Genomic DNA, 24,789 nt, shown 5'->3' on the forward strand with positions numbered 1-24,789 from the left:
GATTAGAATAAATGGCTTGGGAGACTCAGAAGGGCAGTGCTGTACTTTTGTTTAACAAAATACGTATAAATAATTAATTATAGCAGTTATAGGAGGTCCATAAAGATCCTGAAAACTACCAAGCAACTCTTGGTTCTAGGAACCATAGTGTGTTAGCAGGCTCCTCCCTTCCAATCCATGGAATAAAAGCTAGACAAAGCACAACTCCTCTGAGTTTTTGACAGAGAGATGTCTGACAAAGCTGTGCGAACAGAGTTCATTTTCTGTGTGTAGAGTTGATGTAGAATGGCAAGGAATAGCTAGGGATCACAGCAATTCACTGTACTCCATAACATTAGTGGTAAGAGTTTTGGGGTGTTTGGTGTGGCTGTGATCTACTCTGAGTGTGCTTATGGCCATGGTGATTTGAGGACTCCTTACAACTTATAAGGTTGTAGAACATGAGATGACGATATTGTGTGTATTGTGTGCAATGCTGCCTGGATTAAAGAATCCACTAGAAATATTTTTTGACTGTTGATGGAAGACTCTTGATAGAATCATTGAAATTAAAGCTCTATGAAAAGTAATTTTAAGGATTATTATTTATTCTTTAGATAGTGCATGGTGTGTGTGTGTGTGTGTGTGTGTGTGTGTGTGTGTGTGTGTGTATGTATGTTATTTCATTGGCCATAGAGGTCAGATATGTGGGATTCTCTTGTTACTAGGGTTAGAGATGGTTGTGAGACACCACTACATGGGTGCTGGGTACCAAACTAAGGTCCTCTGAAAGGGCAGGATATGCTCCAAGCCACTTTAATTTCTCTTAGTAAGTGTACTTATTTATTTACAAAATTATTTATTATCTTTTGGGAATTTCATACAATGTATTATGATCTTGTTTGTGTCCTTCTCCCAGGTCTTTCCACATCAAACCCACACTTCACTAGTCATATAACTTTGTGTAGTCTTTGTTTTTCAAACCCAAGGGTTTCCAGTCTGTACCTTATACTGGGTCACGATGTGCTGAAATACACAACAGACCTTTTGCACTGTGAAAGAAACGTCGTTACAAGAAGACCTGTTATCACTTTTTTGTCCATAGATTTGTGTTGTAACACAGCAGTGTTCCCTTTCCTCATCATTCTTAAGGCACTTTAAGGTAGCAGTGGGTGACAACTTGGAAATGGGAGATTAGTCTCTGTGACATGTGTTTGAGTTCACTGGAGATACCTGCTTGAGTTGGGCTCTTGGAAGTATATTAGTAAAGTGACCTTTACTATGTCAATAAATTATATTGAATCTCACAAACAATTTGATACTTAGAGAAGATTTTTACCAATATTATACATACGTATATATGTATAATTGTCCAACACATTTAAAATTATTATTTCCTCATCAATTGGCATAGGAGGTACCACAAGACAAATATCCACTGAGGGAAAAGGCAGCACACCCAGGGAACAAGGAACTGGAGCCACAAGCCCAGGAACCTCAGGTAATTCCAAACATGGACCTGAGCATCTAAAGTGTAGACCTCGGATAAAACCTGAAGGTTGTGGTAAAGATGATAACAATACAGATCACTGACAGTCTGGCTGCATTTGCTAAGGGCCCTTCAGGTGACACAGCACTGCTCTTGCTTGGCAGGTTCAACAGAGGGATCTGTGGGAACCACCAGAGCAGCAGGCGAAGGTAGCTCACCTGGAAGCCCGGGCACTGGATCCTCCAGCACTGTGACACCACCAGGTCGGACATGGGCACTTTAGGGGCCATGGAGGGGACAGCACATGGTGTGACCATGGGATTGAGAGAGACTGAAACAGCTGTGGAATCTGAGGACATGTATGGAAGATGAGTGTAGCTATCTGTGCATGTTAACTTCCATCCTTCTTCCCATAGCATCAAGAGGAGGATCAGAAGAAGCCACCACTGTAGCTCCTGGAAAGAGCACATCTGGAGGAACAGGTACTGTGAGAGCCAACAGAGGGACATCCAGCAGCAGATGTGATCTTAAATAGCACTTAAGATTTCCTCACAGACAGTAAATATGAACATTGTTCACATGGAATCAAGTATATAGGCGACCACAAATGTACCCCAAATCTTTCTTCTACATCTTAAAAGTAGTTCAGATTTCAATTTGGCAAAAAAGTAACCTGTAGGTATGCCTGGCTCACTCAACTTCAGGTTGGAAAGTGAAAAACTAAATATGTACACTGGTACAAGAACAAGAATAATTAGTACAGAAATGAAGTGGTGTAGCATGCCACACTTACCATGTGAAGACTGTTCTAGAAAGACAAACCAAAGGCATTTATAGTTGAAACTTGAATTATGTGTATAGAAATATTTTATTTCTGTCACATACATTGCAAATTTAGCTGAATGCCAGGGCTACCTGGTATGCTTCATTTGTCTTGAAAAATAGCTCTCCATGCTAGTGACGGTATGAGTAATCTTCACTATGTCTCTATGTAGCTGATGAGACAGTTATAGCCGGTGTGGTGTGCAAAAGCAAGCTTATTTCAAGTTACTTTCACAAGTTGATGACCTGTGTGTGTTCTTAAGCTAACATTTTGCCATGGTAGGCACACCCAAAGCATCTTCTGGAACAACTTCTGAAGCAGCTGCCAGCAGCACCTCTGGGACAGCAGGCCCTGGATCCCAGGATTCTGGTAGGTCCACAGATGTCCCTGGTAACTTAGAAGCCAGTAGACATGAAAGTTATAGGAAGTGCTGAGCTATTAAGTGAGTTTCTAACTGGGACTAAATGAGGATTAAGAAAATAATGTGGATATGCCTTTTGCTGTAAACTCCAAATTATTCATGGTTAATAGTAAGGAAAAAAAACACAAGTTCAACACCACCTTTTGTTTGTTTGTTTGCTTCTCTTTAGCTTCTTCAAGGACCACCACTGCTGGTTCAGTGGCCCCAGCCAAACCATCCACCTCTGCGAGCACGGAACCAGGTAAGCAAGTGGGAGAATTCACTGTGTGTTCAGTGTCACATTCTTCTGGTTGTTATCTTCACTTGGGACTCTACCATGCTGGAGAATGAAAAGGAATCCAAGAGACAGAGGACAAGAAGCTCAGCTGCTGACCATCAGCTGGCCTGTAGCTGAGGGATGGATGGATTAGGTGTTCTCTAATCAGAGAGAACTACGTAGACACCCAGCCTATATTGATGGGGGATGAACAAATTCAGCATCCCGAGTGGAGTAGTCTGTAAGAACAGCAGAAGACAGTTCCAATTTTACAGTCTTTGCTATGAGTTGAAACATAGAAAAAATTTTAAGATATATATTCAAGAATTGCACAGAATAATGGTATCAGAATCCTTAGAGAGCAGGTATGTATTGCTCAAATCCTTAAGGTTGCTTCCAAAATGCTGTCTGGATTGCAAACAATAGGGATTAAATGTCTGGAGAGCTATTAAAAATGATGCTAAGGAAATGACAAATATTTTATTCAAGAACAAACAAACATCAAGATAACCTAACGAATATACAGGGTTCTCCTGGTTAATTTTTCTGTAAACAAGAAATGGAGACATGAATGTAAGTCGAGGAGAGCTATGTTAAGATCAGAGTGCAGGTTATGTGTTTGACATCATCACAGATCATGGTCCTGCTTTGTTTTGTACTTTGAAAGGAACCAGTGGGCCATCTGTTGTTGAAACAACTGGAATCCCAGAGAATAAACTGACACTTCCTGAAGCTGACTCAGGTCATAGAAGATGCATTTTAATGTCATGACTTCTGTCATGGGGAGAGTCACTCTCAAGCAATGCCTCTTTTAAGTCATAACAATTGAAACTCAACTACAAGTTTATGTAGCATGAAGGACTCCATTGTAAAAAGATTTTCATAATGTTACTAACCAAAATCTTCTGGATGCATTGAATTTCCCATGTACCAAATGATTGCAGGGTCAGGCTACCTATAGGAACCAAAGTCCACATAGTCTTTAAATGGGAAATCCTTATTACTTTCTCAGGCTCTCCTGAGACTTCAGCTCCCATATCTTCACTAGCTAGAAGTCTAGGTAAAACCACAGCATTGAGGTCCAGTGTCACCTCACCTGGAAGCCTATCAGGGAAACTAAATAGTAGAGAAAGAACCTGGGCTCTACCCTATTCATTGTTTCAAGTAACGATGGTCAGAACAGGATAATGTACAGATGGTTCCTCCTAAAATGGCATTGATTTATTGTACCTTTAGTCTCTTAAATGTTGCTTTCATGTGTAGCATATTGCGGTTGGAAGATCCCAACAGCTGACCACTTTAAGTTTTCATAGGCATTTTAAAAGATAGGTGATTTTTTTATGTTCCATATCATAGAGAAATGGAATATTACCAGGTGTAATCTGAGCAGGTACCAATGAAGACAGAAATGACAGAGCCTTGTATTTTGAAAAGAGCAAGAAATGTGTGAGATGCCCTTTCCATAGATGCTTGCCCAGATTGTTCTCTGCTTCCTCTCAAAACTTTACTGCACAAAGTAAAGACTCAGCTCAAAATGGCTAAGTATTAGAGATAGCTATGTTAGTAAAATTGCAGGAAAACAAGTACCATGTCAATAGCTATTTAAAAAATGGTCTTCATGCAAACATGTACTGTGACTTTTTAAATTTTAAAATGAGATTAATTACTTAATCTCATTTCTTAATTTGTATTATAAAGGCTGTGTTTAAAGCACCTGTCTACTGCAGACTGGAATGTTTATACTCTATTATTTTAGAGCATATGGCTTAAGAAGCAGAGCTTTGTGTAGAAAAATCTAGACCTGGACTGCTTGTGCTAATTTTAAACATAACTGTAGACCAATGTGTACCAGGTTTTTTTTTTCTTTTTTCCACATCGGATAAAAATTAAACAATAGTATTTTGGTCGTGGCTGTTGATGAGACTGTTCAATGTTATTACATTGAGCACAATTTTAAATTTCACTTTCTTTTTAATGGGCTTCAGCAGGCCCTACAACACCCCCACCTAGTGGCGAGAAAGGCAGCACACCCAGGGAACACACCTCTGCAGTTACAGTCCATCAGGACCTGCATATCAGGGTCTAGGAGAGAAAATGATCACAGGAAGGATGGAAGAAACATGCTGAGCACACAGTACATTCCAGTATACATCTTCACTTCATTAGCACTGAGTTTGTCTTAAGGACATTAAATACATAAATAAATGGCAAAATTAAATGCATCCCATAAAATAGATCATACACAATTATTCTAAAAAACTGTATGTGTTATATGATCAAATGTTGGAAATGCTGAATTGGAAATGAAGAAGTGAAAAAAGAATATATGAAAGAGATGTGAACCCAGAGAGCAGCCTAGCATGATGAACTTTATCAGCGGTCCTAATGTCCATGTGCTGTTTCCTCTAAAAGGGACCACTGCACCATCAGCTGGTGAAACAACTAGAACCTTAGGCAGTGAATCAACCAAGCCTGGAGAAGAACCAGGTAAGCAGGTGCTGTTCAGAATTGTGGACTTACTTGAAGCACAGTAGCTGCATCAAGTATATGAACATCTAGTTAACCAATCCCAGGTTCTTAATTGTGTCTGTGTGAAAACAGAGCCAGAACAAAAAACTAATGTATTGAAGACTATCATAGTAGAATATAAGTTTAGGGAACTCAGGTCTGACATTTACTGCATTCATCTATTATATTCTCTTGAGGAACAATAATTAGAAAACTTCATTGTTAACCAGGCCGACCCAAATTTTAAATGAGCATTCCCTTGATGTTTTCTCGGGCTCTATTGAAACCTCAGCTCCCATCAACTCCTCAGCTGAAAGTGCAGGAACCCGAGCAAACCTAAATCCCAACTTTATAAGTCCTGGGCTCACAGATAGTAAACAGTTGTGAATGAGAATTCTGGCCCAAGTATTTTTAAAGGAATTCTTAACAGACTTTTTTTTTTCCTATAGTACAATCCAGGCTTAATTATTCCTTGTATCTAATTGAGTCATAATATCTTTAATCTTTCATAGTTGCTTTATCATATCCAGTTATAATTTTATGTTCCTCATTCCTTCAGTGTTGATGATGCTGATACAGATTTTTAGGCAGCTAATTATTTTGTCTGTATCTTACCAGCAACAACTCTAGTTTCTACAGGTGTAACCACGACAACAGACAAAAATAAAGGAAATACCAATGACCTACCATTCAGAGACGGTAAGAACACATAATCAGTCAATAAGAATAGTGTAAAAATATGTTAAAATGATGATATTATTACTTGACACTTCAGGGTTTCCCTGTTAACCTCACATATGTACCTTGTAAATTAATAAACATTAGTGGCTATGTGATGACATTTCTGTGAGTTGGGGTATTATTAAATGTACAAGATGCAAAAGTGCATTAGAACTTCCCCATTCTTCAATCTGTAGGTAAAAGCTGAAACCAACAAAAGATAAAGAAAATGTGTCTATCCTTATGAATGTAGTCTATTGAGAGTCTTTAACTAAAAGTTATGACTTAGAGAATTTGCAGGACAATATTCATTAATGAGATGATTTGTTGAAAATAGAACTTACAGAGTGTCTTAATTAGGATTTACTGTTGCTGTGATGAAGTACCATGGCCAAGGCAACTTCTACAATAAAACATCTAGTAGGAGCCTTGCTTACAGTTTCTAAGTGTTAGTCTATGACCACCATGGCAGGGAGCACAGCAGCAGTCATGAAGTCATAGTTCTGGAGCAGTAAGTGAGAGGGTCTGCCCTGCTCTGTGGGCAGAAAGTAGAGAAAGAGCTAGATTGGGCCTGACTTGGGCTTTGAAAACCTGAAAGCCCAACCCCAGTGACATGCATCCTCCAACAAAGCCACATCTCCTATCAAGGTCACAAATCCTCCAACAAGGCCATACCTCCTAACCCTTGCAAAGCAGTCCTATGAACAGGGTAACAAGCATACAAATATTTGAGGCTTTGGGGCCCATTCTCATTCAAAGTATTACACACAGGAACACAGTTCAAATGAATAAATAATTTTGTATCCTTTAACTTGTTTTGGGGTTTTTTTTTTTTTGTTTTTTTTTTTTTTTTACAAGACGGGGTTTCTCTGTGTAGCCCTGGCTGTCCTGGACTCACTCTGTAGAACAGACTACCATGGAACTCACAGAGATCTGCCTGCCTCAGCCTCCTGAGTGCTATGCCACCATCACCCAGCAACTGATTATAATTTCAAAATGATATCCATGAACCCACGTTTCCTGAAGTCCGAATCAGGATACTAGGACCTTATGGAAAACCCAGTCCCTTGTGCCCTTTGTGTATCACACTGGTGATGAGGAGCAGATGCAAGATTTGCTTCTCTACTGACAGCAATCCCACACTGCTTCTTGCAGGAGTGGTGTACTAAGGCCTGAAACTGAGCTCATACTCTTGGGAAAACATTTGATTGACACAATGGGATGATATTTCTTTGTTGAGAAAGGCTTAGGCTTTTATTGATTATCTTTAAATATGTTTCTTTTCTACTTACATTCACCACAGTTTTAAACTATAAATCTATCACAGCTTGAGATTGTTATATTAGTTATTGTCTCATGTATGTAATGCATTCAGCTGGATCTAGATGCCAGAGTTTGACTTGTGAATGTGTTTTTAACCAGTTCAGTGACCTGGAGTATGCCCCTGAATCACATCCAAACACATGCAAGGAACAATAAGTGCAGTTGGAGTAGATCTAAACAGCATGGATATTTGATTTTTGTCTAGGGCATTTATAGTTGCTGTTTTCTCATTAGTAGGTGAAGGAGGGCCCACTATGTCCATGCCTACAAAAGGAGCAGCAGCCAGCACGCCCAGGGAAGAAGGCACTGCAGCTACCACCCTAGGAATCTCAGGTAATTCCAAACATGGACTGAAGTGTCTAAGATATACCCAAGCAGGAGAACATGAAGGCTGTTGTGAACATGGTGGACGTGCAGATCATTCAAAGTGTGATTGCGTTTCCCAGTATCCCCTTCAAAGAAGCAGTACATTAGAATCCAGTGTTCTTCTTTGCCAGGTTCAACAGAGGGATCTGTGGGAACCTCCACAGCAGCAGGCAAAGGAAGCTCACCTGGAACACTGGGCACTGTCTCCAGCACTATGACACCACCAGGTCAGACAAGGGGTTGGTTCTCTCCCTGCTCTGCTACCCCTTCTTTTCTCTACCTGTTTTCCTCCATTCACCTCTTCTATACTTTATTCCATTGTCTTCCCCATCCCTTTCCTTAAAGACATATTTTCCTCATCTTGTGGACCATTTTCTTGTTTTTTTGCCTTTACTCACATTTGCTCCCATCTGGATACATTTATTTAACAGCTGGAGGCTAAGAGCTACACATGAGAGTCACATGTTTGTCTTTCCGAGTCTAGGTCACCTGACTTTATATGCTTTCATTTTGTCCATATTCTGGCATATTTCATAATCCTGTTTTCATATGTATCATATTTTTATTATCAGCTTGTCTTTTGATAGACATCTAGACTTAATCTTTTTCCTTGCTATTGTAAAAAAGAGCAATATTACATGGATACACATATGCCTCTCCAGTAGGATATACACTCCTTTGGGTATTGGCCCAGAGCTCACTTTTAGATAAAGGGTATTATTAATTGAGGTTAAAAGTAATAGATTTACCCTATTTTTGAAAAGATCATATTACCAGTGTATGACAAGGCTGGTCTATACACCTTAAGTAACATCTCTGTATTTTTAGGGCTATGTCCAATTTCAGGGACCTCAAGGATGTGTGTATGTGTATATATGGTGTTAGGAAAATAGAAGTGAAAATAGTCTCTAAACTTAGAATCTGTTTCTGCACAGTGGAAATAAATACTAGCCTGTTGAATGTTAAAGCTGGGTAAGATGTGTATCAGTCTACTAAAGAACCTGCAGCCAAGCAGGTATAATCCATTGCATTCATGTTCCCAGTATAATCAATAACAGCCCTCAAGTGAGAGATCTTAACAGCATCATTTGTTTAAAAACAGGTCATGCTAAATTCACCTTTGGAAAGAATGCATGTGGATGCAATGTTCAGAAATGACTCTGTGGAAAACTTTTCTTATCACATCTCTTAGATACTGTGTTTCTGTTTCAATGTTTAATTAGCTGGCTAAATATTTCCTTATGCCAGAAATACTTTTCCCCAAAGTATAAAGCAATTTAGTGACACCATCAGCTTAAGCCTGAATGTGTACCTGTGCTCACAGAACAGTAGCACAAAGGCTCAAGGCACTAATGGGGTTTTACTTCATAAAGATCAGACATTGATGGATACATAAACTAGAAAATGCAGGTATTTCTATTAGTCACAGAGAGGGATGCATAGTCCATACCTGGAGAACTTAGAAAGGACAGAGTAGATTCCAGAGACTGGGAAAGATGCCCCCAGGAAACAGTACACAGATTCCTCGTAGTAGAGGTGAGATGCCAGCAAGGGCATCAAAAGAAGGACAGATCAGGAGATCCCATCCTGGCAGAGCATCAAGTAGCGTTCAGAGCCAGGAGGAAACAGTCCCTTCTCAGAAGAAAAATACTAGGAGACTACCAGAGATCATCAGGTGAGAGCATTCATGGAGTTGGAGGAATGAGGGTGGGGGCTCACAGAAAGGGAACTGAGCATCTATCGAGAATACTGACTGGCCTTATCTAGAGAAGAGGGAGGTATTTTGGAATGTAAAAGATTCCCTGTGCATCCTGGTTATCAAAGGGAATAATGAAGCGTGGGAAAACAAGGTTGTGTTCTTAGAGGACAGTAGTTAACAGTCAGAAGTCAGATGAAGGAGAAGGCCCACTTAAAAAAAAATATCCCTTTTTTGTAAGAACGTAAGAGGGAGCTCTTGGTCTGGGAAACATGGGGCATAGTGGAAGCCCATCTGCTGCAGCATAGATCTCCTGTTACTATGCCACCACAAAAACCCAATCCCGAAAAAGGGGAAAGAGAACTCCAATGTCTGCACATAATCTTTGTGCAGTTATTCCTTTGTGTAAATTAAAATGTTCAGGAATAGCAAGCAATTTCTAAAAAACAATCACCAAACAGTACAAAAAATGCAACATTAGCAGTGATTTTTAAATAAAAAATAAATAAGGATATAAAGAGGTGTAAAATATGAATTTGGAAACTTACAGTAAAAATATATGAATAGCAGAAATATCAAAAAGCAATTGATGAAAAGTAAGGAGGCAGATTGAGAGTAGTGAAAATTATTTCAGATATGAAGGATAAATAACAAGTTGTCCAATAAGGAATAAAAATGACTAACAATATAGAAAAGGGACTTGGGGGAGGGGATAGGACTGAGTGAAAAGAGGTCTCCCACCCAAACATTGCAGTACTGTTAATTTAATTTAATTTTTTCAGACAGTGTCTCATACATATAACAACAATTAATGAAAAAAGAAGTCATGAATTTGAAAGAACAGGGAGGGATATATGGGAATGTTTGAATGGAGGAAAAGGAAAAAGGAAATGTTAAAATATCAAAAATAAAATAAAAACATGTTGATAGATTACTGACAGAAAAAAAAGATGAAAATTAGATAAACATTGCTAGGTAATGGGAGGTAAGTGGCCAAATGAGTCATTAAGAGTTCATGAATGAAATAAAAGAAAGGTAACTCTGCTAAGGATGAAAAATGAGCATCCAGGAAGAAGATGCTCGACATTTGAATTAATCAAGTGAAGGTGTTCTCAGTAATAGGGAGCTCAGTGATAAAATTCATAACAGTAATTGGTCTGAGACAAACAGAAACAGTTTTCTCCAGAGAGACTCAAAAGGCATTGGATTACCATTGTCTCACAGAGGAAAAAACAAAACAAAACAAAAAAACAAAGATAGGAGGAATGAATGATTTCTTCCTTAAAATTACACAGATCCTTCAGCCATCCACTCACTATCTTAGTACAGAATCACCAGATGCACTCCCTGACTGAAGGCAGGGAGGTGACAGTGTCAGGCAAGTCACACAACCATTTGACACTTCTACAGTCAGTAATAAGCTGGAATAGGTAAGACTTGGAAACGTGGGGTTTGAAATAGATGATTGGATTCACACACCTTCAAAATGTCAATTCAAACAAGACTGAATTGTCATTTTTCACTTTTTGGAATTGGCAGAAATCCAAAAGTTTGACAACAATGCTGTTGACAGGTCATGGAAGAAACAGGTGGTGTTTCGTGTCTGGCAGGTGGGTGCTCACCATGAGACATCCCACGGAGGCCTGCCAGACAAAGGGAACAGAACTACAATCATTTACCCTTTGGCCCAGAAGCCCTGCGTTCTTATTCTAGGATGCAGTAGGAGATGACATATGACATATACATACACTGCTAGTTCTGTTGGGGTTTTATTTTGTTGTTGTTTGGTTTTTTTGTTTTTTTAACAGAAGAAAAAAAAACTTGTCTTCAGTAAAAAGGATGGGGCTGGGTTGGGGGTGAAATCTGCTGCAAAATTTCACCATGCCAAGGTGGTGAAGGAGGAAAGAGGCACTAATGTAAAGATCTGTTTCTGAATCTCATCACGGAGAAAGCAGAAGCAGAGCTCCCATATAATCTACAGCCTCATGCATTGGCATGATAGCCTCGTGTGTGCAAATGTGCTTCCAGAAACCAGAAGATAGCAGAAAGGGAATAGGAAGCTCTGAATTCTCTTAGTGTTCCGTGAAGTTGCTTTTTTATCCCTACCCTCACAGTTGTCCCACAGATTGAAATTGTACATTGCAGCCCAAACCCCAGCCTTTCAGTATTTCAAACAGCCTTGGGGGTTCTACTAAGAAATGGGGGGGGGGTTGCATTTTAATAGTCTTAGCTAGTGACTCTTAGACACATTTGGGATTGAGGCTAATTGTTGATGATTAAGAATGATTACCATACAACCATTCTGGAACAGAGAAAACAGTCAAGACTTTGGATGAAGAATAATGGACTGGTGGTTAGGTGAAGTTGAGAAAAGCTGCAGTATTCCAGTTAAAATGAAAGGAAATGGGACCAGGGTGGCAAAACTGGTCATGGGAACATCATGAGTCCAACAGCTTATTTTAGTTGAGCATGATTATATTACTTTAGCCTGCTCCCTCTTCTTTTAGCAGGGACCACTGGAATCTCAGGCAAATCAAGTGTAGCAACAGGAGGAACCACCACCCTGCCAGGCAGTGTGTTTGCATTGCAATTCAGTAAAGGGTTCAATAATCTCAGCAGTCTATCCATTCCAATCAGTTATATTGATCACAAGCAAAGCCACTGAAATATTTGAAAAGAGGGTGGGTACAGGGCAGGAACAGAAAAGATTATTTAACAATTGTCTTCATTTCCCCGAAACTGTAGAAGGTGATCTAATCCCAGCTTTTTTGAATGTTGGTCAGGTGGAGCTACCAAGGGACAAGACAACACAGGCGGAGTTTCCGTAACTGAGGCCACCAGCTCTGAACACCCAACAGGTAGGCAGAGCATATCAAACTTTCCCAACAATGTTCAACACAAAGAAAGACCCTCAGGTATTTACAAGTCTGAGAGTATTTTTGAAGGATCCAATTGAAAGAGAATGATTAAGGTAAATTTAAAACTTAGAAAATTGCCATTTTAGTTTCACTGTGAATTTTTGCCTATATAGCATTTGTAAGAAAGCAGAGGTCTCTAGGTAGACCCTTGTTATTGTCAAATTGGCTCTAACTGGAACACCAGAGCTGGCAACTACTTCACCTTCAATGAAGCTGCAAGTGAAGCATTGTTTATATCTAAAAGCATGCCTAACTGGTGGACATTGGAGATCTTAGGCCAAAATTGGATATAAGAAGGACTTTGCAAATAATTCAATTATAAATTACTCAAACAACCAACTCAATTTTGGAGGCATTATATTTATTGAGAATTTGCTAGTATATTTATTTTTGGAGAAATAGGGACCTTTTTAGAGGATATACATAAACCATGCAAGGGTTATTGTTACCTCTTACTAAGCAGAGCTTACATGATATAATACTTTTTGTTTCTGGAGCTGAGGAAATAGTGTTAAAAATAAATGAATTGATTGGTAAATGTTTTTTAACAGGTAAGAAAAACTTTCTTTGAAAAAATGTAACTGGTAGACTAGGGTTGACTTGTCTTTGTTTTTTACTAGATAGAGTGAATAGAACTTATTTGACAGAATAAAAACATAAAAAATGGTTAGCTTTTGGATTAAGCATTTGTGAATCATCTAAATCCAATTAATGCAATTGAGAATTATAAAGTATAAAATGCACAAATGTTTTCCTACGTATTAACTTGCTTGAATCATCTATCCTGTGAAATTTTATTTACATTAGTAGCTATTACATTTTATGTGTGTAAAATGAGATTGCTTACTCCAAAAACTGAAGAATTATGGTTGGGGTCCAGGTGGGATGAAGCTTGATTGATTCTTCATTGACTCATCTATTACTAGATAGGAAACCAATATTGTAGATTGCTGTCAAAACTAGCGAAAGATGATTTCTCCTGTTTTCCTTCCTTCCTTCCTTCCTTCCTTCCTTCCTTCCTTCCTTCCTTCCTTCCAACCTTCCTTCCTTCCTTCCTTCCTTCCTTCCTTCCTTCCTTCCTTCCTTCCTTCCTTCCTTCTTTCCTTCCTCCCTTCTTTCTTTCCTCCCTTCCTTTCTTCTTCCTTCCCTCCCTCTCTTCCTCTCTCTTCCTCCCTCTCTCTTCCTTTTCTTATAATAGTGTTTCCAAATCCTAGGTTAGTCTTTACTATAGGCATGTGAATGCCTGGTGGACCAATAGAGATTAGGTAAATGAATATGGACTTCTAGTTTGCTTAAGGATAAATGCTATATTCTGATGTGTGAAGCAAAATAACAGACTATGTGATTTAAAAAAAAAAACCTTCTGGAAAGACTAGAAATAGGCTACTTTCTGTCATACCCAGTAGAATTCTGCTGAAGATCTCTGCAAGGTTATACATGCCAGTCTATGAATTAATGTTTCTGAAAACCCTAAATTTCTGTTCTTGACTGCTCTTTTAGTGGGATTCTTGATGTTAGGACCATGACACTATAAGATTCCAGATGATGCCAGGGTTGTTAGAAAATGAATTCCATTAGACAAAGGCCAGAGGGAAGGGGGGGCATTGCATGCACAGGTGATCATATAGAAGAGAAGAGCCAGAGGACAAAGGTACAAATAATTTTGGTAGGGATGAGAATGTGCATGTTAGGAGCATAGAATGTGAACCACAGATGATGGAGGGAACTGAACCTTGTAATTCCCTCCATGTCAGCACAGCCAGAGGTAGAATGGCACCTCAATCCATCAGGATTCTAATTCAAATTGCTTCAGCGAAAATAAAAGCAAGGTTCTAAGGCAGATGTTCCAAGCACATGCCTTTAGTGCCAGAATTTGGGAGGGCTAGGAAGGGCAGATGTCTGTCAGCTCAGCCTGGTCTACATCTCCAATTTAGAGATGACCAGAGAGATGTCATATAAACCCTTGTAGCTCTTCCATCCCACAGAAAAGGGACAAAGTACCAGAGGTAGTGCTGAATAGTGGGTGGTTACCAAATATGTCTGCAGGAAATGCAGGTGTTGGTTAGGCTGATGGGCAGGCTTCCATATACTGAGCTGAGAAACTTTCCTCTGGCAGTCAACTGAGGCCTAGTTGAGGTGGTGGCATGATCTACGGAAACTACATCAAGACTAGAAAACATCTGAAGACATTTTAAGTGGAAACTTCCCATACATGTCTCCAGCCTTGACTTGTCAGTAACATGGGATTCATAAACCACTGTTGCCTTGATGTCTCTACTTGACTGTCTAATAGGCATCTCAGACGTACCATGACCCAAACAGAATTGATTTCTCTCCACAAGTATGCTGTTTTTCTCCCAGTGTTCCACGTATTAGTCAAAGGTCCCATTTCTGACACAGTTTACTTGGGCAAAATTCTCAGCTCAACTTGATGCCTCATTTCCTTTTCTCTGTAATTCTCACATTTCAGCATGATCTAGTCCCGTACATCCAAAAGGCATGCAGCACTAATCCACTGTTCTCAGCTTCCTCTTGCTTCACCCTAGCCTCATCTGTTCATTTGTTCTCGGATCTTCTAAATTCATCTCAGAATCGTTCTTCCTGCTGGTATATACATCACTCAACATGAGTTTTCCACACAGTGGAGATGGGAATTTTGAAGGTATATAAATCAGATGCTTAAAATCACATCACACTACATTATAGAAAAATCTTCAGTATACTTTGGAAGATCCAGAAGACTCTGTCCTATCTTGTATTCCTAATGTTCTAATCCACCCTTTCCATGGTTTGGCTTAATGTCCACTTCCACATTTCTGGCATGGGTGGCACCCACACAAGCCCTTCCCTTTGTCTATCATGACATTTCCTATTCCATCAGATTTTAAAAGAAACGCCTCTTAGAGTATTTGTGAATGAAGGCTTTTAAATAGAATGTCTCCCAGGGGTTGAGGGTGGTGTAGGGGTTGAGTATGTCTGTGTGTGTGTGTGTGTGTGTGTGTGTGTGTGTGTGTGTATGCACAAAGCCTACACGAGGCTCCAGGTTCCATCTTCAGTAACCAAATAATTAATAAAATTTCCAGATACATGAAGAATGCATTATGTTCTGGTAGGACATATTGAGTAACTTTCTATTAAACCATCCATTCTCAACCTGTGGGTCACAGCGCCCACATATTAGATATCCTGCATATTTGCATTATGATAAATAGCAGTAGAAAATTTACAGCGATGAAATAGCAAGAAAAAAATTTTATACTTGAAGGTCACCACATGAGGTGTAAATGATCACAGCATTAGGAAGGTTGAAAAACATATTGTTAAAGAAATATAGTATCAGAAAGAATTTTCACAGTATCAAAAAGAAAAAAATGTAATTCCTGAGAAGTGAAAAAGACATTAAAAAAAAAAAAGAAAATAACATTGATTCAGACTACCAGAAGAATGAAAGGATATTTATTTATTTATATCATTTTCCGTATTTCTTTTTACTAGGAGCAGTCAGCTTGACAGTAAGTTCAGGACAATCCGTAAGAGTGACTGAAAGGGCCACAGTGAAATCTACCATAGTTTCAGATCCAACCAGAATGTCCTCTGGCACAACAATGACAAGTGGACCTTCATCACCTCAAGGAGAACAAACAAGTACAGAAACTGTTATTGGAACAGGAACAACTGGTATGTCAACTACAACTACAGAGAGATCAGCACAATTGCTTTCACAATCAGCAACATCTGGATCATCATCTGAAGCACCAGAAACAACAAACATATCAGTCACTGGCACAGAGTCGACTGCCCCATCAACTGGAACAACCTTGACAAAGTCAACATCAGTTGGAGAAACAACAACTACGTTACCACCTAGAGAGGCAGTGACATCTGGACAAACAGCTGGGCCAACACCAGCAACTAGTCTATCAGTCTCAGTGTCTCAAAGAATGATGACAAGTAATAAATTGGCTGTGACATCTGGCCACACAACCAGTGTGACTTTAACTTCTAGGCAATCACCTGAAGTGAATGGAACATCCACAACATCAGCTGGGAGCACAGTGCTATCTACTGTAGCTTCAAATACAACCAAAATATCCTCTCACCCTACAACAACAACTGGACCTTCATCAGCACAAGGACAACAAACAAGTACAGAAAGTGTTACTGGGACCAGAACAACTGGTGTGTCTTCTGTAGTTACAGAAAGATCTACACAATCTCTTGCACAATCAGCAACAACTGGACCAGCATCACAGGCACCAGAAACAACTAAGGTATCAGTCACTGGCACAGAGTCGACTGCCCCATCAACTGGAACAACCTTGACAAAGGCAGCATCAGTTGGAGAAACAACAACTGCATTACCACCTAGAGAGGCAGTGACATCTGGACAAACAGCTGGGCCCACACCAGCAACTAGTCCATCAGTCTCAGTGTCTCAAAGTATGATGACAAGTAATAAATTGGCTGTGACATCTGGCCAAACAACCGGTGTGACTGTAACTTCTAGGCAATCACCTGAAGTGAATGGAACATCCACAACATCTGCTGAGAGCACAGTGCTATCTACTGTAGCTTCAAATACAACCAAAATATCCTCTCACCCTACAACAACAACTGGACCTTCATCAGCAAAAGGACAACTAACAAGTACAGAAAGTGTTACTGGGACCAGAACAACTGGTGTGTCTTCTGTAGTTACAGAGAGATCTACACAATCTCTTTCACAATCAGCAACAGCTGGACCATCATCCCAAGGACCAGAAACAACTAAGGTATCAGTCACTGGCACAGAGTCAACTGCCCCATCAACTGGAACAACCTTAACAAAGGCAGCATCAGTTGGAGAAACAACAACTACGTTACCACCTAGAGAGGCAGTGACATCTGGACAAACAGCTGGGCCAACACCAGCAACTAGTCCATCAGTCTCAGTGTCAGTCAGTACTGTGGCAAAGAGTCCTATGACTGTGACATCTGGCCACACAACTAGTGTGACTGTAACTTCTAGGCAATCACCTGCAGTGAATGGAACATCCACAACATCAGCTGTGAGCACAGTGTTATCTACTATAGCTTCAAATACAACCAAAATACCCTCACATCCTACAACAACAACTGGACCTTCATCAGCAAAAGGACAACAAACAAGTACAGAAAGTGTTACTGGGACCAGAACAACTGGTGTGTCTTCTGTAGTTACAGAAAGATCTACACAATCTCTTGCACAATCAGCAACAACTGGACCATCATCCCAAGGACCAGAAACAACTAAGGTATCAGTCACTGGCACAGAGTCACCTGCCCCATCAACTGGAACAACCTTAACAAAGGCAGCATCAGTTGGAGAAACAACAACTGCATTACCACCTAGAGAGGCAGTGACATCTGGACAAACAGCTGGGCCAACACCAGCAACTAGTCCATCAGTCTCAGAGTCTAAAAGTATGATAACAAGTGATAAATTGGCTGTGACATCGGGCCACACAACCAGTGTGACTGTAACTTCTAGTCAATCACCTGAAGTGAGTGAGACATCCACAACATCAGCTGGGAGCACAGTGCAATCTACTGTGGCTTCAAATACAACCAAAATATCCTCTCACCCTACAACAACTGGACCTTCATCAGGACAAGGACAACAAACAAGTACAGAAACTGTTACTGGACCCAGGACAACTGGTGTATCCACTGTAGTTACAGAGAGATCTACACGACCTCTTGCACAATCAGCAACATCTGGATCATCATCTGAGGCACCAGAAACAACTAAGGTATCAGTCACTGGCACAGAGTCATCTGCCCCATCAACTGGAACTACCTTGACAAAGTCAATATTGGTTGGAGAAACAACAACTGCATTACCACCTAGAGAGGCAGTGACATCTGGACAAACAGCTGGGCCCACACCAGCAATTAGTCCATCAGTCTCAGTGTCTCAAAGTATGATGACAAGTGATAAATCGGCTGTGACATCTGGCCAAACAACCAGTGTGACTGTAACTTCTAGGCAATCACCTGAAGTGAATGGAACATCCACAACATCTGCTGAGAGCACAGTGCTATCTACTGTAGCTTCAAATACAACCAAAATATCCTCTCACCCTACAACAACAACAACTGGACCTTCATCAGCAAAAGGACAACAAACAAGTACAGAAAGTGTTACTGGGACCAGAACAACTGGTATGTCTTCTGTAGTTACAGAAAGATCTACACAATCTCTTTCACAATCAGCAACAGCTGGACCATCATCCCAAGGACCAGAAACAACTAAGGTATCAGTCACTGGCACAGAGTCACCTGCCCCATCAACTGGAACAACCTTAACAAAGGCAGCATCAGTTGGAGAAACAACAACTACGTTACCACCTAGAGAGGCAGTGACATCTGGACAAACAGCTGGGCCAACACCAGCAACTAGTCCATCAGTTTCGGTGTCAGTCAGTACTGCGGCAAAGAGTCCTGTGACTGTGACATCTGGCCACACAACTAGTGTGACTGTAACTTCTAGGGAATCACCTGAAGTGAGTGAGACATCCACAACATCAGCTGGGAGCACAGTGCAATCTACTGTGGCTTCAAATACAACCAAAATATCCTCTCACCCTACAACAACAACTGGACCTTCATCAGCAAAAGGACAACAATCAAGTACAGAAAGTGTTACTGGGACCAGAACAACTGGTGTGTCTTCTGTAGTTACAGAGAGATCTACACAACCTCTTGCACAATCAGCAACATCTGGATCATCATCTGAAGCACCAGAAACAACTAAGGTATCAGTCACTGGCACAGAGTCGACTGCCCCATCAACTGGAACTACCTTGACAAAGGCAACATCAGTTGAAGCAACAACAACTATGTTACCACCTAGAGAGGCAGTGACATCTGGACAAACAGCTGGGCCCACACCAGCAACTAGTCCATCAGTCTCAGTGTCTCAAAGTATGATGACAAGTAATAAATTGGCTGTGACATCTGGCCAAACAACCGGTGTGACTGTAACTTCTAGGCAATCACCTGAAGTGAATGGAACATCCACAACATCTGCTGAGAGCACAGTGCTATCTACTGTAGCTTCAAATACAACCAAAATATCCTCTCACCCTACAACAACAACTGGACCTTCATCAGCAAAAGGACAACTAACAAGTACAGAAAGTGTTACTGGGACCAGAACAACTGGTGTGTCTTCTGTAGTTACAGAGAGATCTACACAATCTCTTTCACAATCAGCAACAGCTGGACCATCATCCCAAGGACCAGAAACAACTAAAGTATCAGTCACTGGCACAGAGTCAACTGCCCCATCAACTGGAACAACCTTAACAAAGGCAGCATCAGTTGGAGAAACAACAACTACGTTACCACCTAGAGAGGCAGTGACATCTGGACAAACAGCTGGGCCAACACCAGCAACTAGTCCATCAGTCTCAGTCAGTCAGTACTGTGGCAAAGAGTCCTATGACTGTGACATCTGGCCACACAACTAGTGTGACTGTAACTTCTAGGCAATCACCTGCAGTGAATGGAACATCCACAACATCAGCTGGGAGCACAGTGCAATCTGCTGTAGTTTCAAATACAACCAAAATACCCTCACATCCTACAACACCAACTGGACCTTCATCAGCAAAAGGACAACAAACAAGTACAGAAAGTGTTACTGGGACCAGAACAACTGGTGTGTCTTCTGTAGTTACAGAAAGATCTACACAATCTCTTGCACAATCAGCAACAACTGGACCATCATCCCAAGGACCAGAAACAACTAAGGTATCAGTCACTGGCACAGAGTCACCTGCCCCATCAACTGGAACAACCTTAACAAAGGCAGCATCAGTTGGAGAAACAACAACTACGTTACCACCTAGAGAGGCAGTGACATCTGGACAAACAGCTGGGCCAACACCAGCAACTAATCCATCAGTCTCAGAGTCTAAAAGTATGATAACAAGTGATAAATTGGCTGTGACATCGGGCCACACAACCAGTGTGACTGTACCTTCTAGTCAATCACCTGAAGTGAGTGAGACATCCACAACATCAGCTGGGAGCACAGTGCAATCTACTGTGGCTTCAAATACAACCAAAATATCCTCTCACCCTACAACAACTGGACCTTCATCAGGACAAGGACAACAAACAAGTACAGAAACTGTTACTGGACCCAGGACAACTGGTGTATCCACAGGACGTACAGCGAGATCTACACGACCTCTTGCACAATCAGCAACATCTGGATCATCATCTGAGGCACCAGAAACAACTAAGGTATCAGTCACTGGCACAGAGTCATCTGCCCCATCAACTGGAACTACCTTGACAAAGTCAATATTGGTTGGAGAAACAACAACTGCATTACCACCTAGAGAGGCAGTGACATCTGGACAAACAGCTGGGCCCACACCAGCAATTAGTCCATCAGTCTCAGTGTCTCAAAGTATGATGACAAGTGATAAATCGGCTGTGACATCTGGCCAAACAACCAGTGTGACTGTAACTTCTAGGCAATCACCTGAAGTGAATGGAACATCCACAACATCTGCTGAGAGCACAGTGCTATCTACTGTAGCTTCAAATACAACCAAAATATCCTCTCACCCTACAACAACAACAACTGGACCTTCATCAGCAAAAGGACAACAAACAAGTACAGAAAGTGTTACTGGGACCAGAACAACTGGTATGTCTTCTGTAGTTACAGAAAGATCTACACAATCTCTTTCACAATCAGCAACAGCTGGACCATCATCCCAAGGACCAGAAACAACTAAGGTATCAGTCACTGGCACAGAGTCACCTGCCCCATCAACTGGAACAACCTTAACAAAGGCAGCATCAGTTGGAGAAACAACAACTACGTTACCACCTAGAGAGGCAGTGACATCTGGACAAACAGCTGGGCCAACACCAGCAACTAGTCCATCAGTTTCGGTGTCAGTCAGTACTGCGGCAAAGAGTCCTGTGACTGTGACATCTGGCCACACAACTAGTGTGACTGTAACTTCTAGGGAATCATTTGAAGTGAGTGAGACATCCACAACATCAGCTGGGAGCACAGTGCAATCTACTGTGGCTTCAAATACAACCAAAATATCCTCTCACCCTACAACAACTGGACCTTCATCAGGACAAGGACAACAAACAAGTACAGAAACTGTTACTGGGACCAGGAAAACTGGTGTATCTACTGTAGTTCCAGAGAGATCTACACAACCTCTTGCACAATCAGCAACATCTGGATCTTCATCTGAAGCACCAGAAACAACTAAGGTATCAGTCACTGGCACAGAGTCGACTGCCCCATCAACTGGAACTACCTTGACAAAGGCAACATCAGTTGAAGCAACAACAACTATGTTACCACCTAGAGAGGCAGTGACATCTGGACAAACAGCTGGGCCCACACCAGCAACTAGTCCATCAGTCTCAGTGTCTCAAAGTATGATGACAAGTAATAAATTGGCTGTGACATCTGGCCAAACAACCGGTGTGACTGTAACTTCTAGGCAATCACCTGAAGTGAATGGAACATCCACAACATCTGCTGAGAGCACAGTGCTATCTACTGTAGCTTCAAATACAACCAAAATATCCTCTCACCCTACAACAACAACTGGACCTTCATCAGCACAAGGACAACAAACAAGTACAGAAAGTGTTACTGGGACCAGAACAACTGGTGTGTCTTCTGTAGTTACAGAGAGATCTACACAATCTGTTTTACAATCAGCAACAGCTGGACCATCATCCCAAGGACCAGAAACAACTAAGGTATCAGTCACTGGAACAGAGTCGACTGCCCCATCAACTGGAACAACCTTAACAAAGGCAGCATCAGTTGGAGAAACAACAACTACGTTACCACCTAGAGAGGCAGTGACATCTGGACAAACAGCTGGGCCAACACCAGCAACTAGTCCATCAGTTTCGGTGTCAGTCAGTACTGTGGCAAAGAGTCCTGTGACTGTGACATCTGGCCACACAACTAGTGTGACTGTAACTTCTAGGCAATCACCTGCAGTGAATGGGACATCCACACCATCAGCTGTGAGCACAGTGTTATCTACTGTAGCTTCAAATACAACCAAAATACCCTCACATCCTACTACAACAACTGGACCTTCATCAGCAAAAGGACAACAAACAAGTACAGAAAGTGTTACTGGGACCAGAACAACTGGTGTGTCTTCTGTAGTTACAGAGAGATCTACACAATCTCTTTCACAATCAGCAACAGCTGGACCATCATCCCAAGGACCAGAAACAACTAAGGTATCAGTCACTGGAACAGAGTCAACTGCCCCATCAACTGGAACAACCTTAACAAAGGCAGCATCAGTTGGAGAAACAACAACTACGTTACCACCTAGAGAGGCAGTGACATCTGGACAAACAGCTGGGCCAACACCAGCAACTAGTCCATCAGTCTCAGTGTATAAAAGTATGATGACAAGTGATAAATTGGCTGTGACATCTGGCCACACAACCAGTGTGACTGTACCTTCTAGTCAATCACCTGAAGTGAGTGAGACATCCACAACATCAGCTGGGAGCACAGTGCAATCTGCTGTAGTTTCAAATAAAACCAAAATGTCCTCTCACCCTACAACAACTGGACCTTCATCAGGACAAGGACAACAAACAAGTACAGAAACTGTTACTGGAACCAGGATAACTGGTGTATCCACTGTAGTTACAGAGAGATCTACACAACCTCTTGCACAATCAGCAACAGCTGGACCATCATCCCAAGGACCAGAAACAACTAAGGTATCAGTCACTGGCACAGAGTCATCTGCCCCATCAACTGGAACTACCTTGACAAAGTCAATATCGGTTGGAGAAACAACAACTGCATTACCACCTAGAGAGGCAGTGACATCTGGACAAACAGCTGGGCCAACACCAGCAACTAGTCCATCAGTCTCAGTGTCTCAAAGTATGATGACAAGTGATAAATTGGCTGTGACATCTGGCCAAACAACCAGTGTGACTGTAACTTCTAGGCAATCACCTGAAGTGAATGGAACATCCACAACATCTGCTGAGAGCACAGTGCTATCTACTGTAGCTTCAAATACAACCAAAATATCCTCTCACCCTACAACAACAACTGGACCTTCATCAGCACAAGGACACCAAACAAGTACAGAAAGTGTTCCTGGGAGCAGAACAACTGGTGTGTCTTCTGTAGTTACAGAGAGATCTACACAATCTCTTTCACAATCAGCAACAGCTGGACCATCATCCCAAGGACCAGAAACAACTAAGGTATCAGTCACTGGAACAGAGTCGACTGCCCCATCAACTGGAACAACCTTAACAAAGGCAGCATCAGTTGGAGAAACAACAACTACGTTACCACCTAGAGAGGCAGTGACATCTGGACAAACAGCTGGGCCAACACCAGCAACTAGTCCATCAGTTTCAGTGTCAGTCAGTACTGTGGCAAAGAGTCCTGTGACTGTGACATCTGGCCACACAACTAGTGTGACTGTAACTTCTAGGCAATCACCTGCAGTGAATGGGACATCCACAACATCAGCTGGGAGTACGGTGCAATCTACTGTAGTTTCAAATACAACCAAAATGTCCTCTCACCCTATAACAACTGGACCTTCATCAGGACAAGGACAACAAACAAGTACAGAAACTGTTACTGGAACAGGAACAACTAGTGTGTCTTCTGTAGTTACAGAAAGATCTACACAATCTCTTTCACAATCAGCAATAACTGGACCATCATCTGGTATACTGCAAACCACTAAACTATCAGTTACTGACTCAAGTGAAGCTGGCTTGTCAACTACAGTCACCTTGAGAAATACATCATCAGTTGCAGAATCAGCAACAACACTATCCTCAGCTGAAGGACTATTAACTACTAGGATTACAGTCACTGGTTCAGGGACCACTGGTGTTTCCACTGCAGTTATAGACACAACTGTGTCTTCTGGTGGACAGTCATCTTCAACTGCATTACCACGTGGTGAGTCAGCTTCTTCTGGACAAACACCTGCAACTACTAATGTTCCTAGACCTTCATCTTCATCATCACAATCTGTAGGCACATTTAGTGATTGGACTTCAACATTAGAACCATCTCCCAGAGTGAGTGTAACATTTGAGACCTCACCTTGGAAACACATGGACATCCAGTTTATCCACTGATGTTCCTGGAAGAACTGTACAAACTGATGAAGGAACCACAAGCCAAAGTAACAGTTCTAGCAGACCAGGAGCTGAGCCTACAACAAATGAAGGCAAGTGTGATTAGCTGAATG

The 24,789-nt window shown here is 41.2% G+C and overlaps 1 protein-coding gene across 1 annotated transcript in view; it reads left to right on the top strand.

The window, feature by feature from the left end:
• Muc19 (mucin 19, oligomeric) overlaps positions 1 to 24,789 on the top strand; it is a 169,441-nt gene that overhangs the window by 125,359 nt on the left and 19,293 nt on the right. The window contains exons 86-95 of the mRNA XM_036207612.1: positions 1,633 to 1,731; positions 1,885 to 1,950; positions 2,882 to 2,953; positions 5,381 to 5,455; positions 6,095 to 6,175; positions 7,757 to 7,852; positions 11,121 to 11,300; positions 12,365 to 12,439; positions 15,995 to 19,939; positions 20,025 to 24,494. Of these exons, the coding sequence (XP_036063505.1) occupies positions 1,633 to 1,731; positions 1,885 to 1,950; positions 2,882 to 2,953; positions 5,381 to 5,455; positions 6,095 to 6,175; positions 7,757 to 7,852; positions 11,121 to 11,300; positions 12,365 to 12,439; positions 15,995 to 19,939; positions 20,025 to 24,494 (9,159 nt within the window). The remainder of the gene's footprint in view (positions 1 to 1,632; positions 1,732 to 1,884; positions 1,951 to 2,881; positions 2,954 to 5,380; positions 5,456 to 6,094; positions 6,176 to 7,756; positions 7,853 to 11,120; positions 11,301 to 12,364; positions 12,440 to 15,994; positions 19,940 to 20,024; positions 24,495 to 24,789) is intronic.

Source organism: Onychomys torridus, chromosome 16, assembly GCF_903995425.1.
Source record: "Onychomys torridus chromosome 16, mOncTor1.1, whole genome shotgun sequence".
Taxonomy (NCBI): Eukaryota; Metazoa; Chordata; class Mammalia; order Rodentia; family Cricetidae; genus Onychomys; species Onychomys torridus.